The following is a 16,540-nucleotide window of genomic DNA, read 5'->3' on the forward strand; positions in this document are numbered from 1 at the left end:
GCAGTTGAACAGAATGGATGGTGTCTTGAAAGGAGGATATAAGATGAACATCAACAAAAGCAAAACGAGGATAATGGAATGTAGTGAAATTAAGTCGGGTGATGTTGAGGGTATTAGATTAGGAAATGAGACACTTAAAGTAGTAAAGGAGTTTTGCTATTTGGGGAGCAAAATAACTGATGATGGTTGAAGTAGAGAGGATATCAAATGTAGACTGGCAATGGCAAGGAAAGCGTTTCTGAAGAAGAGAAATTTGTTAGCATCGAGTTTAGATTTAAGTGTCAGGAAGTCATTTCTGAAAGTATTTGTATGGAGTGTAGCCATGTATGGAAGTGAAACATGGACGATAAATAGTTTGGACAAGAAGAGAATAGAAGCTTTCGAAATGTGGTGCTACAGAAGAATGCTGAAGATTAGATGGGTAGATCACATAACTAATGAGGAAGTATTGAATAGGATTGGGGAGAAGAGAAGTTTGTGGCACAACTTGACCAGAAGAAGGGATCGCTTGGTAGGACATGTTCTGAGACATCAAGGGATCACCAATTTAGTATTGGAGGGCAGTGTGGAGGGTAAAAATCGTAGGGGGAGACTAAGAGATGAATACACTAAGCAGATTCAGAAGGATGTAGGTTGCTGTAGGTACTGGGAGATGAAGAAGCTTGCACGGGATAGAGTAGCATGGAGAGCTGCATCAAACCAGTCTCAGGACTGAAGACCACAACAACAACAACTCTTAATTTACCTGCAGAATTTTTTTTATCTGAAATATACAATGAACTTACAATAGTAATTGATGATTTTGTTTTTGTCATCAACCTTCCTTCATTGTGTTTATTTTTTTTTAATTAATTTTTGTCCTGTCTCCTTTATGTGACCAGATTATTGAAGCAACAGCGGTGCAGAATCACTCAAAAATCGTTGAATCATCTTCAAAATTAAAACTGGTAGAACCAGAAGCTGCTGTAATGGATACTTCATGTTTTACTGAACATTTACATGCAAAAAGGTTTGTGCATCATATTCAGTTATGAATTAATTTCATTCTGTCATTCAGTATAATGTAGTACCGAGTACTAGATACGTCTGGTGTAACTGTAGCAATTGCACTAATAGTGAAACTGAAAAATGGATGTTGAATATGAAGTTTCAGTTACAAGAGCTCCAAACGAGCAGAATAAAATATAGGTCATGAACAGAGAAAAAGGGTTAGCCTCCCAAAAACTGCTGAGACACAGTGAATTAAGAGAAATTTAATACAAAGAGCTAAGTAAAGAAAAGTAAGGACCATAGATAACAGGGTAGAAACAGAGGAAAACAAGAAAAATATAAGATGAAGAGTACGAAGGTAGGAATTGTTTGTGAAGAGTTATCATGGTAATAACAAAATGAGGGATTTTTAAAGTACATTAGGAATTGGTTTTAAAATTAAAAATACTTGTGGAACATAATGTAAAACAGTAGGTGGTCATATAAAATTTTTTGTGGAGCACCAGTTACCATCTGCAAAGTTAAAGGATATGGATCAGTTAAGATGGCTGTTTAACTATCCCTTTGCACCTTGATGTTGTGTTACAGATGTTGTGCATTTGGAAAATATATGTTTGTTGCTAGTCAGTAATTCATCAGTCCGTCAGCACGACTGAATGCCATGCTAAGGGGCCCAGGTTCGATTCCCAGCTCGGTCAGAGATATTTTTCCGCTCAGGGACTGGATGTTGTGTTGTCTCCATCATTGTCACGTTATTCCCATCGACACGCAAGTCACTGCATTAGCATCAACTCAGGCAGTCGGTGTACCCGACGGGAGGCCCTAGCCACACGACATTTCATTTCAATAACTCATCACAGTATATTTGTAGTACACTGATTTTTAGAGATCCATGCAGATATGAAAAGTGCTATCCATCAGTCCCTTATGCACATCTGCAATTCTTTTATCTGTATCTGCGGATATTAAAATTTTGTGAACTAGTGAACTCATTCAGTATACCAGTATTGTGATGTTAGGCTTGCGCCTGGCCTGTCTACATTCTGTAGACTAAGAATGTAGAGTCCATTCATGAGTACACTTTATTACAACATAATCTGTCATATTCCTGATATGTGCCATAAGTTACAACTTTCTGTCATTACTACTGAAACTGGTGTTCCAAAATTTAGTACATAATATTTATTCAATATAGGGAAGTAAAAAGAAGTGGTGTTACAACTTCCCTGACATGTTTCGTACTATTAAACATTAGCCATTCAGCTTGTTTATCAAATGTAACTTAAATCACCATTGTTAAAGGATGTCAACTTGTTACACTTCTCAATGTAATAAGCGTTGCTTTATGTACTTGTAAATATTTTGAAACATTGATAGCGTGACTGGTTTTATTCTGATCATTATTTATGTTGTAAGTAATACGCAAATGGGAATCAATCCATGAAGTGAAAAGATTCCAATGGGTGGAGTGTCATAGAACAATCTTTGTGCTGCTTTGTGACAGCTTTTTGTAATTGCAAAGTGTTTTCTGCTATTACAAAAGAAACGGTAGTGACTCAGGCATAAGAGAGTTGCTGGTATGACACATAATTGTGATGATGTCAGTGACACACCTACTGTGCCCAAGAGATTGTGCATTCAAGCTGATACAGCAGTATTTCATCTCGAATGAGTGATAATGATGACTTAAACATCATGATTATCAATTGTTTGTAATGCAAAAACTGTAATATTAACACTGTCCTTTCATTTTTAATCACAAAATAATTATTATGGTGGATATTGGCAGATACACTGCAGATTTCTTTGTCATTGCAGCCCTCAATCCGTGATATCAGTATTCCTGCATATTTCTGCATCTGTGCAAGCCTTTAACTATTTTAGTGTTGGAATCTTTCATGAATGATTTTTCCAGATGAGCAACTAGCTTTCCTTTCCTTTGTTTTACTATTATTCCATCTAGGAATTTCCATTGTAGATATAATTGTAAATAAAATCAAGGGAATGAACTGAGTGTGAGATAAACATGTCACGTGGAAATGTAGAGCAGCACTGCAGTCATCTGCATGGATATGTAACTACCTCACATGTTTGACAACTCCAGTGTATATCATTGTGCAGTTTCAGTGATGAGGAGATGTTGAAATCCATAAATTGGGTCTCACATTCACTGATTCTGTGTGTTTATAACCCCACTATGACAACACAAACAAATTTACACAGTACATTGTCATCTTAGAGTAGGCTGTAGTGTGAGTATATTGATAACCTATTCCATGTAGATCTAAGTTCTATTACTTTCTAAACTTTCGATTTAATTGACAAGAATATATATGTTTCAAAGTGGTTGTTGTGTATTCTTGTCATGAATACTTCCGGAGTGGCTGAATTTTTGCTCTCTCTTACCACTGTCACTTGTCAGCTGATTACTGTTTCAGTAACAATATGCAATACATGCAAAGTCCCTCTCAGTATGGTGCTACTTGATCCATAAAGATTGTCATCTTACACCCACTGTTTCTGTTTCTCTTTTTGTGCAACATCTACAAACCATACTAGATTATACCTGCGGGGTCTGTAATAATTTCCAGAATCTATTTTGAATGTTTATCAAATGCATCCATTTTTAGCAGTGTTTCCGTGTTCTATTATTACTGTGTTGCATTTTGCTGTAAAGAGATTTCTTGTGCTGTCTGCCGCCACCTCCATAAACAAGCCAGCAGAACTTAAACAACATATACACCTGGCAAAACTGTTAATAGCGTTATAATTTTCCTAAGTAATTTATTTCATAAACAAAACTGCTTTTAATAAATATATCTTTCTCTACTAATAAAACAAGCCATTCAACTGCAGAAGAAACAGTGTAAAAACCTCAGGTTAGAAGCGTAAACTCTGTGGTTCTTGTGTCATGAAGACTGACCAGAGCAGCAATAGAAAATAGGTTGATGGGGTTGTTATTCAAATTCTTTCTCTTAGCACAAGTACTAAAAAACTATGTCAATAGTTCATGCTTATCTGGCAATGCTATTATGACCATTGTTTCAGTTCATTATTTATTTAGTAGCCGACAAACCCGGTATTGTCCGGGTACTCATATTGCCAATTTTTTTTATTAGAAACAGACACAAAGAAATGAACTGTGTTTATAATGTAATATCAAAAAAAAATTCATTTTTGTGTATTTGTGAAACACTTTTGAAATTATGAAACAATGACACAAAGATAGACCCATAATGTACTGCTATTTTACATATCTGCAACGCGATTTTGTAAACGTCTCTAAGGCAACACCTCTTCATAGCTCTATAGATGGCTATTGTTTACAGCCATTTGCAGTTTGGCATTGAAAGCTGTAAAAAGTGCTGGCAAGTGTAAGGAATTTCCATAAGTTGACTTGACAGTAGGAATGTAGTAGGAGTAAATAAAAAATGTATTAAAACTTCCTGCTTGTCACTTCTTCACGCATCTCAGTGTTTATGACATCATATCTCTTGAACTATGTGTCATACTATGATGTTTTTGTGTAGGTATGTTTAGCAGTATATGTGGATACTGTCTGCAAAATGTGTTGCGAATAAAGTTAGTAACAAAAAAATTTAACGTCGTGCAAAATGGGGCAGTTTTTCAAGCATCTCACCGTATATGATGTCATATCTCTGTAACTATGACAAGTAGGTGGTTCTTACCCCGTCAGTGATTGTTGCCTGACAGGGAGGGATATGTGTAACAGGTTTGGTTGAAATCATTCCAGTGATTTAGGAGAAGCTGTTGAAAACACACACACACACACACACACACACACACACACAATTCAGTTTCTTTGGCAAAACTCTAAGGCCTGTGCCTGTTTTTCAAACTGATATCTTTAGCCTGAACCAAACTGTGTTAAGTACGCTTTGTGCAGCTATTTACATTGATGAGTCAAACATTGTGGCCACTGCCCAATGTGAGACTGAATACCACATGATAACATTCCGGATATACATAGTAAGGAAACTATATATACGAGGTGTGTGAGAAGAGTAATGTGACCGACAACACTGCAGGCTATCTGGCAATGCTGTGTTAATCTGCTTGTGTAGACTGGTGTGTTCATCCCTGCCAGACCCTTAGTACGAGATGCAGCTACATACAGCCATCACGTGACTTTTGAGGGTGCCATTGTTGAAGTCATGTTCTTTTTTTATGTGTTACAAAAGTGTAACAGTGGAATTTAGAGCGATGTTATGCAATCAAGTTTTGTGTTGAACTTGGGGAGTCAGTGAGTGTGACTTATGAAAAGTTGAAATAGACTTAAGGGGGACATTCCTTATTAAGACCACAAGCCTTTTGCTAGCACAAGTCATTTTTGGAAGGCCAAGAACATGTTAAAGATGAACCTCGCTCAGGGAGACCTTCAGCTTCATAAACGACAGAAAGGTCGACCGCGTGCATGATCTTGTGAGATTTTTGCTCCAGGACAAACTGTCTACCAAAAGTTCTGTAAAGATGTCCTTGAAAAGCTCAGGAAAAGGGTGAACGGTTTGAGGTAAACATAGCAGACAAGTGGATGCTGCATCATGACAATCTACCCTGTCTCACAGCCACTTCCATCACATAATTTTTTATCTCAAAAGGCATTCCTGTTGTCCCACAGACCCTGTTCATCTGATCTGAGTCCTTGAGATTTTTTTCTTTTCGTGAAATTGAAAAATGTTTTGAAAGGTTGTCATTTTGGGCTCTGGAGAACAGTCAAAGGAACGTGACTGACATTTTAAAGGCCCTACCAGATGAAGCTTTTCAGCACTGCTGCCAAAATTGGGAACAAAATCTCCAGTAGTGTATGGCTTGTGAAGGGAACTACGTTAAGGGGACAATATTGTTGTTTTTTTTAAAAAATAAAATCGTTGATAAATAAAAAATCGGTCTCAGTACTTTTCTCACACACTTCGCAGATGGAGCAAAGACAAATCAGGAATCATTCTACCAACTTTGACAAAGGGCAAATTATTTATGACCTGGTGCCTGGCTACAAGCATCTCAGACACAGAGAAGCTAGTCAGTCGTTTATATGCTACTATTGTACAGGATTTCCCGTTGGCATAAGAAAGGCTGTATGTGGACATTTAGATGAGCGGAAGAATTTCAGTTAAATAACAAAAATGTGAAAAACTGACTGGATATTTATTCCATTAAATCTAGCATAAGGTATTCAGGCATAAAGCTGCGGCTAGTGAGAGGCCATTGACAGCTAGACTGATGGGGCGTGTTGCCCGAATAGGGAGAAGCAGGGGGATTGGGTTGGAAGCTGGCTGGCTAGCAAGAGAGCACCCCAGTGGTGCTGGCACATTCTTGCTAGTCTGCCCTGCATCCACAATGTGATCCTTCGCAGCCCTCTGTTTTACTGCTGGAGGACACTTTGCAAAGTGTGATTAGTCAGCAACACAGGCGAAGCGTTACCTCGTCAGCAGTATTCGCTGTGAGAGAATTATTCACGTGGACTGAGCACGTGTAGACGGTGATATCCTGTGACATCCCATACCCACTAGCCCAGGTCAAGGCACAACCTCACTACACTGTAACACATTTCTGTTGCATCGTAATTAAGAAGTGGAAAAAGAACTCTAATAAACTTTTTCCCCCTCAGTCTAGCAATCCACCCTGCATGCTGTCATGGGTATCTATGGGAAGTAGTTAAATGATGATAAAACTGTGAGTAGGTGACAAGGTTTCGAACATCCGTGCCTCATCCCAGAATGTGAATGATGGAGTGGTGTCCACTCTGTTAAATTGTTTGGGCAACGATCTGTTGCAGACTTGGTACAGGCACAGGTCCATTATTGATCATAGGGCTCTACAGCAGATGACCCCCTTCATGTTTCCACGTTGACCCCATGACATCATCAATTACAATTGTAGTGGATATGGGGTCACAGAGATTGGACCATGAACTGATGGAAAAGTGTCACCTAGTTTGATGAATAACATCCCTTGACACAGCAGGTCAATGGCCAACTCCAGATACACCACCATTCTGGCAAATGGCTCCTCAAAACATGCACTATGCTTTGTATGCAGGCCGATGGGGGCAGTGTTGTGCTATGGGGAACATTCACCGAGGCTTCCATGGGACCTGCGATGTAATTGAAGGCTCCATGACAGCTGTGGATTATATGACATTAATTGCGGGATCACCTGTATCACTTCACGCTTGAGTCTTCCCTGACAGCAATGGCATCTTCCAGCAGGATGCCTCTACCTGTCACAAGGTCCAAATAATCCCACAGTGGTTTGAGGAACATGATAATGAAATCGTGTTGATGTCGTCACCATCAAATTCATGTGGTCTAAACCTGATGAGACACATTTGGGATGTTGTTGGGTGCCAGACCTGCACCCACAAACCACCAACCTGTAATTTACAGGAATGTATGGCCTGTGCATGGATGTCTAGTGCCACATACCTGTCGGAAGCTACCAAGGACTTCTAAAATCCATGACATGGAGAATCACAGCTGTGTTGAATTCCATAGGTGGACCAACATGTTATCAAGGAGATGCTTATTATGGTTGGCCTCTTTATATGGTGATAGACTTATAACATTAAGCAGCTTGAAAGGTCAATTTAAGTTTAGTATACCTATTAATCATACACAGTTTTAAAAATGTGACATTTGCAGTTGATAAAAATTAATAGATTATGTGCACCAGCTACAGGAATATAATTAAAATACATCATAATTTTCTTTATTTCCATATCATTTATTTTGATATCAAAGTTAAATTGATGGTGTTTACTCTTTACAGAGTTGTATAATAGCTTACCCTTTACCAAAAAAATTGACATGTATCCATAACGTACTAAGATGATAAAGGAAAGAATAATATTCCCATGCTGTCAAACTGTTACTCAAGTGCATTAGTTCATATAATATCCAGTCTGTCTGTGGCACTGATGGACTCATATCTTTCACACTACTCGTGTGAGGCGGAGTTGTGTGCAGAAGCTGTTTTTGCACAGGTAAAGATCAGCTGGATTGGACCATGTGTCACTCAGCAGTGATTCTACATGATTATCATCACTTAACTCACAGACACAATCATAAGCAAACTTCTAGCAGAATTCTAAGTGTCTCATGTCAGGAAAAGCAGCAAAGGTGTTCCCCAGTAGGAGGATATCTCCAAGTGTCATCTCTCCCCTCATATTTTGCAAAATTTGTATTGCATGTGTTTTTACATGTGATCTGCCAGTCCGGGCTTTTTATCTCACCAACCAAATTATTTTTTAGCAATTTGCACTATTCTTGAATAATATGCTCTTTTTCCATGCTAAAAATCCATGTTATATCTGAATGATTTGACAACATTTGTGGAAACTTATATTTTTAACATACTTTGATAGTTCTATTCACCCAGAGTTTGTTGTTCATGTTTTTATGATTGTTCCATTCATAATATTATCCATACAGTTACATACCATACATATTCCATGTCATGACCAGTAGTATCTGTATAATAAATGGAAGCTCAATCTGTTACATAACACCTTCTCTAAACTGAAACTTATTGGTACTGCTGAAAATACCAGCATTGATAATAAACATGGTTAATATAAAGGAAGATTTCATTCATTTCATTGCCGAAGAAACTGGAGATCAGAGAGTTGGTACCACTAGCTCACACTTCAAATTTCGATGTTATGTCAGCTGCAGCAGTCAGACGGGAAGATTGGAGAACTGGCTGGCTGTCATGGTGGGGGATGGTGGGATCGGGGGGGGGGGGGGGGGGTCGACAGATGGAAGTTTTAGAAGCCATGATGCACTGGTCAACTACACAACATGCATTTGCTGTAAGTGGGCATTCCAAAAACTGAGATGACTTCATTTTTAGGTAAACACACTTTTCATCAAGCTTTTAACTTGCTATCTTCCAGTGCGATTAACCTTTGGGTGAGGAATTTCGAGACCAATGGTAGAACCACAAAGAAAAGAGGTTGCAGAGTACAAACAAGCTGAACTCAACAGAATATTGATCATGTGTGTAAGACGCTTTATAAATATGACTATGAAAATCAGCTAGTCAGAACAATGCAGAACTTGGTCCCAGCAGTCGATCTGTGAGAAGGATATTGTAGAGTGATCACTATCGTGCTTACAAGCTGCAGATTATCCAAGCCTTCCAATCGTAAAATTACAATAACTGTATACACATTTGCCAAGCAATGTGAAATATCGGAGGAAATGCAGAGTGAGTTTACAACTTATAGATGAGTGATGAAACCCACTTTCATCTTAGTGGTTTTGTCAATAAGCAGAACTTTTGATATTGATCAGATGAAATATTACATTGTCTCCATGAAACCCCCATCCACATACAAAAAGTAACAGTTTGGTGCACAATATCTTCTCGGACAATAATTGGACCTCATTTTTTTGTAGAGAAACACATTGACGGTAAACTCTAAACATTGTGCTGTGTGTTGGTAACATGTTCTTTGCCTGAACTCGATGCATATGATCCAGATGAAAAAGCACTCTTCCAGCAGGGTTGTGCAACGGACAATATTACTGCTGTGTCAATGGACTTGCATAGTGTTTCATTTCCTGGTCATCTCATCAACAGCAATAGTGATACTTTGTGGCTTCCCCATTTACCAGGTTTATCTGTACCAGACTTTTTCCTTTGGGATTAGAAGGAGAGAATTCACTAAGAAATATATAGACATTCTGTTGGAGATACTAGGTAATGTTGTGAATGAATTCATCCCCAACTCCAACAATGTGTGCGAAACCAGGGCTGCCATCTGAGTGACACTAGATTCAAAAAATGATAACTTTCAAGGTAAACTATTAATTTCCTCTTGTGCACACTAAAGCCATGCCAAAAAATAAATAAAACTTGTTAAACTCTACAGTTTGTGCAACTTTTTTTAAACTTCCTATTTGACTGCATTGCACTGTAGTAGAGGGTGATAATTTGCAACATGTTATGTTCCTTCATTTACGCTGTGGAACAAGTAGGGTTGCAGTGGCTATTCATTTCAAGCTGTTGTGCATAGTTTCCTCTTAACTGAACCTGTCACTTTGTTGTTTTATAGTCATCAACTGATAACCATATCTACTGCAGAATCAATTTGTGCAATCTGTTTCAGTTCAATTTTAGCAGTGGATATTATATTTTGAGTCATTTTTCATCTGCTCATTCTTTTTAGGTCACCAAAGAAACTGCATACCCACATGGAGATTGTTGAGGAAAATGAAAACACTGATTTCAGAGCAAAGATGCACAGTACTCATCAGTTGCAGCAGTTGCCCCAGATTTCTGAAGGCATGTATGAAATTCTTCTCTTTACTTCCATGCAGTACGCGATTCACTCTTACACATGCATTTTCTGAGCTCATGTGAAATGTAGAACATAAACTGGGTGTGTCACTGGTTTCCAGATTATTAACATATTCTACTGAATAATGATAAAAAAAGTAGAAGATAGATGGTACTGGGTTTTGGTTAGATAAGAAGTCTTGTGGAGAGGAAGGCTACGCATGGCTACATTTTTATTTGCTTCGGTACAGAACTTATCAGCGATTCTGTTTATTATTGATTCTATGGTGCTTCTTTCTTTTACTTTTTCATTTGTTTGTACTGTTAGTTTTTTTGAGGGGTAAGGGGTGGGAAGATGAGAGCATTAGAATAAAAGCTGCTATGTGGTAAAACTGTTACTTGTTTTAGAAAGCATCCTCCCCCTCTTTACTCTCCACCATCCTCCCTCTCCCCATCTCCCCCTCCCCCTTTCCCGTTCCCCTTTCACCTTTACTTTCTTCCCCTTTCCCTTTGCCCCTTCCCCTTTCACCTTTACTTTCTTCCTCTCCCCCTTTGCCCCTTCCCCTCTCTCCCACTTCTCCATCACCTCTCCCTCTCCTTTTCATCCCCATTCTTCCCCTTACTTCCCCACCTTCGTCTCCCCAGTTCTTGTCCTACACTCCCCACATTCTTTTGACAAATCCTGTACAGTGTGGTCAGTTCTGGCAGAAGACTTAGTGACCATCTTGTGAAGTACTGCAAGGATCTGTTCAAGACCACCTTGAAGAACGCAAACATTAACCCAACTACATTGGATGCTGTGGAAGAAAAGCAGACTAAAGCTCTTGCACTTGACCATTTCAGCTAAGTTTAACTGTTTTAAGAAAATTGTAGAATACAGGACAGGATGTCGAACCAAAGTAAAAATTATAGTAAATAACTACTTCAGCCACCCATGTTATGTGCAACATATATGGACACACGTCTAATGCATGGATTGGTCTTCTAAGCCAGCAGTAATTTGTGTGAAACTGTCGGAGAAAAGCGTATACTCATAAACAAGAGATGACCAATTGATAATTGAATGCGTGGTGCATTTTGCAAGAAACAAGACTCATTATAATGATTATCATGAAGGTAATGCCTCAAGATTGTCCAACCAACTAACATAATTTCAAGCACGGTAATTTCAGCTATTGACAAAAATATTAAAAAAATTATACAGTTACATGTAATGCATATTTTATACTAATAGCATTTATTGACTTCAAGATTACATAAATCACATCATACCTAGAGGCTGTGAAATCTGTTTTGCAACGTCAGAAGGTTAACCATGCACAATTGGATTTTGTCCATGTAGCGAATAAATTATCCCTCTGTATAATTAAGGTAACTGAAATAAACAGTAGAGTCACCAGGATAGCTGTGACAGCAGACCTCTATCCAAAATCAGTTAACTTCTTATGATTGTAAAATTTAAACAAAAGAAAGAAAAAGAAAACAAATCCGTGAAGTGGATTCTGAAGTGATATAATCAAATGGAAAAATAAAATAGAGTGCACATATTTTGAGGGGAGGGAGAGAGGGGGGGGGGGGGGTCTGCAGAGGTACCTGTGTTGTGTTTTAACAGAGGGAGACCCCTCTTTCCACAAACTTTTAATCTTCGTTGATCCATTATTGCATCAAGAAAGGCAAACTTTTAAATTCAAATGAGAATCTTCACCTGCCGCAAGACAACCACTGATTCCAGGAAAGCATGCAGAAGTTTTATTTTGACAGGAAATACCCAACAGACACATTCTTTCCCATAACTGTGATAGAATCTTGTACCACTATTAGTACAATAAAAAAAATCACAGTGCTTTTAAATTTTGCAGTTTGAAAACAGTTATAACAATGTGCATGGACAATGTTGTTGTGGCACACAGTGAAAGATCTGACTGTTGCAAATGCCATTGTTGCACTAATACTTTTCAGATCTATATTGCAGGAAAGCATTGTTTGAATCACCATGAAATAAAATTCTGTGCGTAATCCAAAAAGATAGTTTGTTAAACAGTGAAAACACTCATTTGCAAACAGAGAGTTGACAAAAAGCAAATCAAGTGAAATAACATTACAGAGCTTTGTGGAGTAGTGGTGTAATTCAGAACAATGCTTTTCTTCTTAATGATATAATTTCCACACACTTTCCGCCAGATTAGATTTACAGAAAATCCTGTAATGACAATTGTGTGAAGTGATTAAACACTGTAGTAACAATTTCATCCAGTCAGTCATTCAATCCCTCTTATTACCAAAATAGCATCATTCTAATAGTTCATTATATATGAAAATTAAAAAAAAAAATAAAAATGCAACTGCAGACTACATATTCAACATCAGACCAAAGAGAGACTATTTTTCAGTCATCATTCAGTGTTACTTACCTCAGTGCTCTATATTTCACCTAATCGTAGAGTAGTATTTATTTCACTTTCAAGTTTATGGTTTTTATAGCTTGTTTTCAAGATTTGATCATTTGGCCAACTACTTAAGTCACCTTCTTGTAATTTAGGTAATTTACAATAGCAACTTTAAATGTGATCATAAAATATATATAACATTCCAAGAACTTGTGGTATTTATGAATGGTTAGAGTAAAGCAGGAAATTCTGCAGAAAGTGTATTAGGTGTAACAACCTTTATTTCTGTCCATGTCCTTTAATTGATGAAACAAACAGTCAAACATTTGAGCTTCTTTGTATTAACAGGCCACTGTCTAGAAAGTTTGAGTGTATGTAAACTGTTAATAGCTTATAAGCAGAAACAGATGTTGTACATAGGAATTCTTCATCGAGTACATATTTGTATATTTTTCCAGGTGCTAAACTGGGAAATTCTCTGACTGAGTCATTGCAGGAGTTACCAGTTCCTGAAGTTGATTGGTTGCATTACATAAGACAAACAGAAAAATTTCGCAGCACTGCTGAGAGTGCCAGAGGTCTGTAACTCTACTTTGATGAACCAAAATACAAGTTCATACAAACACCTTATTGTATTCTTAAAGGACAAAATTTGGTGCTTGTTGTTATAATTATTAGTTTTTTCACAGGATATTCTATTCATTGTTACATTCAGGTGTTTTAAGTGTGATAAAAGATGGTCATCAATGCCTATTATTTAAAAAAGGAACACTGTGATGTAGAGAAGACATTAGGATAGTCTCCATTAATCAAAACTTCTCCATAGGATTCCTTCCCAATTAATATCAATAATAATAATCCATAAATAGTATAAAAATGTGTGTGTGTGTGTGTGTGTGTGTGTGTGTGTGTGTGTGTGGTGCTATAGGACAGATTTCAACCAAACTTGGCACACATATACCTTAATGTCAGGTGACAATGACTGAATGGGGTAAGAACCACATAAAAGTTCTGCATGAGGCATGGCATTTATTACTAATTGTATTCATGAGACTCTTTCCAGGCCGTGTGCACATATACCACAGAATGTAAGTGCAAAACTATATCATTGTACAACATGTAATTCAAAAGATATGATATCATAAACAATGAGATGCATGAAAAATCTGCTACATCGTGCATGACACTTAAATTTATACTTCTTTGCTACTAATTCTGTTCGCAATAAATTTCACAGACAGTGCCCACATACGCCGCTGTATGTACCTACAATATTGTATCATTGTACGACACACAGTTCAGGAGATATGACATGATAAAAATTAAGTGCAAGGCCAGACACTGTGTGGTAAGGGCATGGACAGACAGCTATAAATAAATACTTGGGCAGTGCTGAGTTTCTCCGCTAGTGATAAATTTGTCAAATACTTCTGTCTGTATGCTTAAAATTTTATAATTAGTCTGGTCTACACTTGTGTGTCTGTCGTATTGCAAGTTGTCAAGTATTATCATTGTATCTATTATTATTATTATTATTATTATTATTATTTATTACTGGCATTTCTCTCCTATCTACATCCACAATAGTCAAAACGTGTTTCTGTGTCTACTGTACTTTAGTCCTGATTCTTACAGTATTTGTTCGGGAACTGTTATTGACATGCAAGTGTCTGGGTAATTATTTTAGTGGTCTGTTATTATGTAGTTTGTAGTATCTTGTATGTTAATATTGATACACCACAAAGACAATATCAACAATAGTGCATTTTGCAATGCTTTTCTCAATTGTTATCTGTACTTGTAAGGTAATTGCTGAGTATGTGTATGTATTGGGGCCAAAATGCATGTTTATGTTGCAGGAATAAACACAAAAATTGTGGCCTTGCAACATCATCCCTTCACAATACACGATTGTATTGCACAGATGATCAAATTGGTAGCCATGACATCCCTGTCTTCTCCTCAGGCAGGACATTTGATAAGCCAAGTAAGTTTGCTGCAGTCCGCAACATTAAGCTGTTCTTTTATATTTCCTTGCTCATTTTTACTAATGTCTGTGGCCCATGTATAAACTGTATCTAATGGTTACCAGTAGCACTTTTACAGTCATCCAACAGTCTTTATTCATTTAGATATGAAAGGTATAGTAAATGGTTCATCTGATCATAATAAACAAACATTGTTAATACAAGAATCCTAGCAATTAGGCTCACATTACTGTGTTCCTCAGAGTAATGTGAAGACTGATTCACTGCCTAGTGCAGGTATTGGGCTGTAAGGTGTTAAGAACTTGGAAAGCAGAGTGTTAGAGCATAGTCGTGCTGGTGATGTGTGTCACGACTTGTATCTGAATTCTTCTGATAATAGGCTACTTGTATTTTTAATTGCCAGAAGCATCCACTCCAGCCAAAGCAGAGTCCATTCTCTTTCTGTGACAGACAAACTGAACAGCAGAGTAAATATAGTTGGAAATGGAAAAGGATAAGAATCATTGTAAATATAATGGACCACCTTCTTACATCAATACAGGAAAATTGAAAGGCAAATGAAATATCAGCAGATATATTAAGCTTATCAGAAGTATGTAAATGATGTGTTGAATCATTCTTTGAATGCCGTATCATATTAGTGGGACTGCAAAAACAAGTGTTAGTAGTTAACAAACCAGTCAGCAGAAAGGAGCTTAAGATTATCAAGTTGTGAAGAGAGTACAAATAAGAGAATTTGAATTTAATTGGTTAGTCTTTATCTGAGAAGGATTTAATATCCAACTTTGGATTGTTTTCTTCACCAAAGTTCTCAATGACGATTGATTCATTGTGGAACATCAATTTGCAGTTTGCTTTCAGATCCAACAACCTGCAGTGATTCGGCTGCAAGAGCAGTAACGAGTGATTCGTAGGGGCAGGACAAAAAAATTCTCAGCTCGATTTTGATATACTGGTATGTGTTGCACAAAAGAGTCCAAGTGAAGTTGGGGCTTAATTTGTGTAACAGTATTGTCTGTTTGGAGTTAGTAGCCATATTGTGTGTAATTGAAGTGGTTGGTTGGAATGCTGTGCCATCATATAATTTTATTTATTTATTCAACCTGATCTGATTAGGTTCCATGAGACCCTCTCTTACATCGGGGCAGGGTTTCACCACACATACAGTACCTTTTTGCATCATAGTTTCTTAAGAAATAACATTTTTAATGTGACAAATAGTAAAATGGCATGAGTGTCTGAAGTGGCAATGTCAGTAAATAACACTGGCTAATTCTCTGGTTTAGATAGTTCATTGCCAGCAGATGTTAATCGAAAATGTTGGAGGTGTAAAAGAAGTCAGCTCCATCATTCTCAACAGTTGATAATTTAGTAGCTCAGTTTTAATATGTACTTTCTTCTTTTGTTAATGATGCATATGAAAGACCTCCTCAGCACAAGATGGATGCTAAAGTTTTGGAATGCTCACATGGAAAATCCGCAATGTTTGAACCATTAAAAAAACTCATTTTGTGTGCTGATTTGTTGCTGTAATCAGTACATGGGTGTACTATTTCATGACAGAAATAAAACATTAATCAAAGCAGTGGGTGGATCCAGGTTATAATGGTACTAACTGGTTGTAGCCTCTTCCTCTTGGCAGCACCACAAGTTTGTCACATCGAAACTGAAAACTTTTTGGATGTTGAGCAGTGTTAAACAATAACATATTCAACAGAACTATTCCTAGTCTCACGTGTTCAGTTATTTATTCAATTTAAGTTGACTTTCTGAATGATGGCCAACACCAAAAAATGCAATTCTTGTTTGTACCGATAAAAGAAGTTCACAAAGATATTTAATGACACGTGGGTGTTCATTGAAGCAGTTTGG

The 16,540-nt window shown here is 37.4% G+C and overlaps 1 protein-coding gene across 2 annotated transcripts in view; it reads left to right on the plus strand.

Annotated features, from left to right (window-relative positions):
* LOC126484032 (uncharacterized) overlaps nt 1-16,540 on the plus strand; it is a 144,207-nt gene that overhangs the window by 33,166 nt on the left and 94,501 nt on the right. For both annotated transcript variants that reach the window (XM_050107364.1, XM_050107363.1), the window contains exons 6-9: nt 882-1,009; nt 10,184-10,299; nt 13,139-13,258; nt 14,540-14,667. In XM_050107364.1, coding sequence (XP_049963321.1) covers nt 882-1,009; nt 10,184-10,299; nt 13,139-13,258; nt 14,540-14,667 — 492 coding nt within the window. The remainder of the gene's footprint in view (nt 1-881; nt 1,010-10,183; nt 10,300-13,138; nt 13,259-14,539; nt 14,668-16,540) is intronic.

This window comes from Schistocerca serialis, chromosome 6, assembly GCF_023864345.2.
Source record: "Schistocerca serialis cubense isolate TAMUIC-IGC-003099 chromosome 6, iqSchSeri2.2, whole genome shotgun sequence".
NCBI lineage: Eukaryota > Metazoa > Arthropoda > Insecta > Orthoptera > Acrididae > Schistocerca > Schistocerca serialis.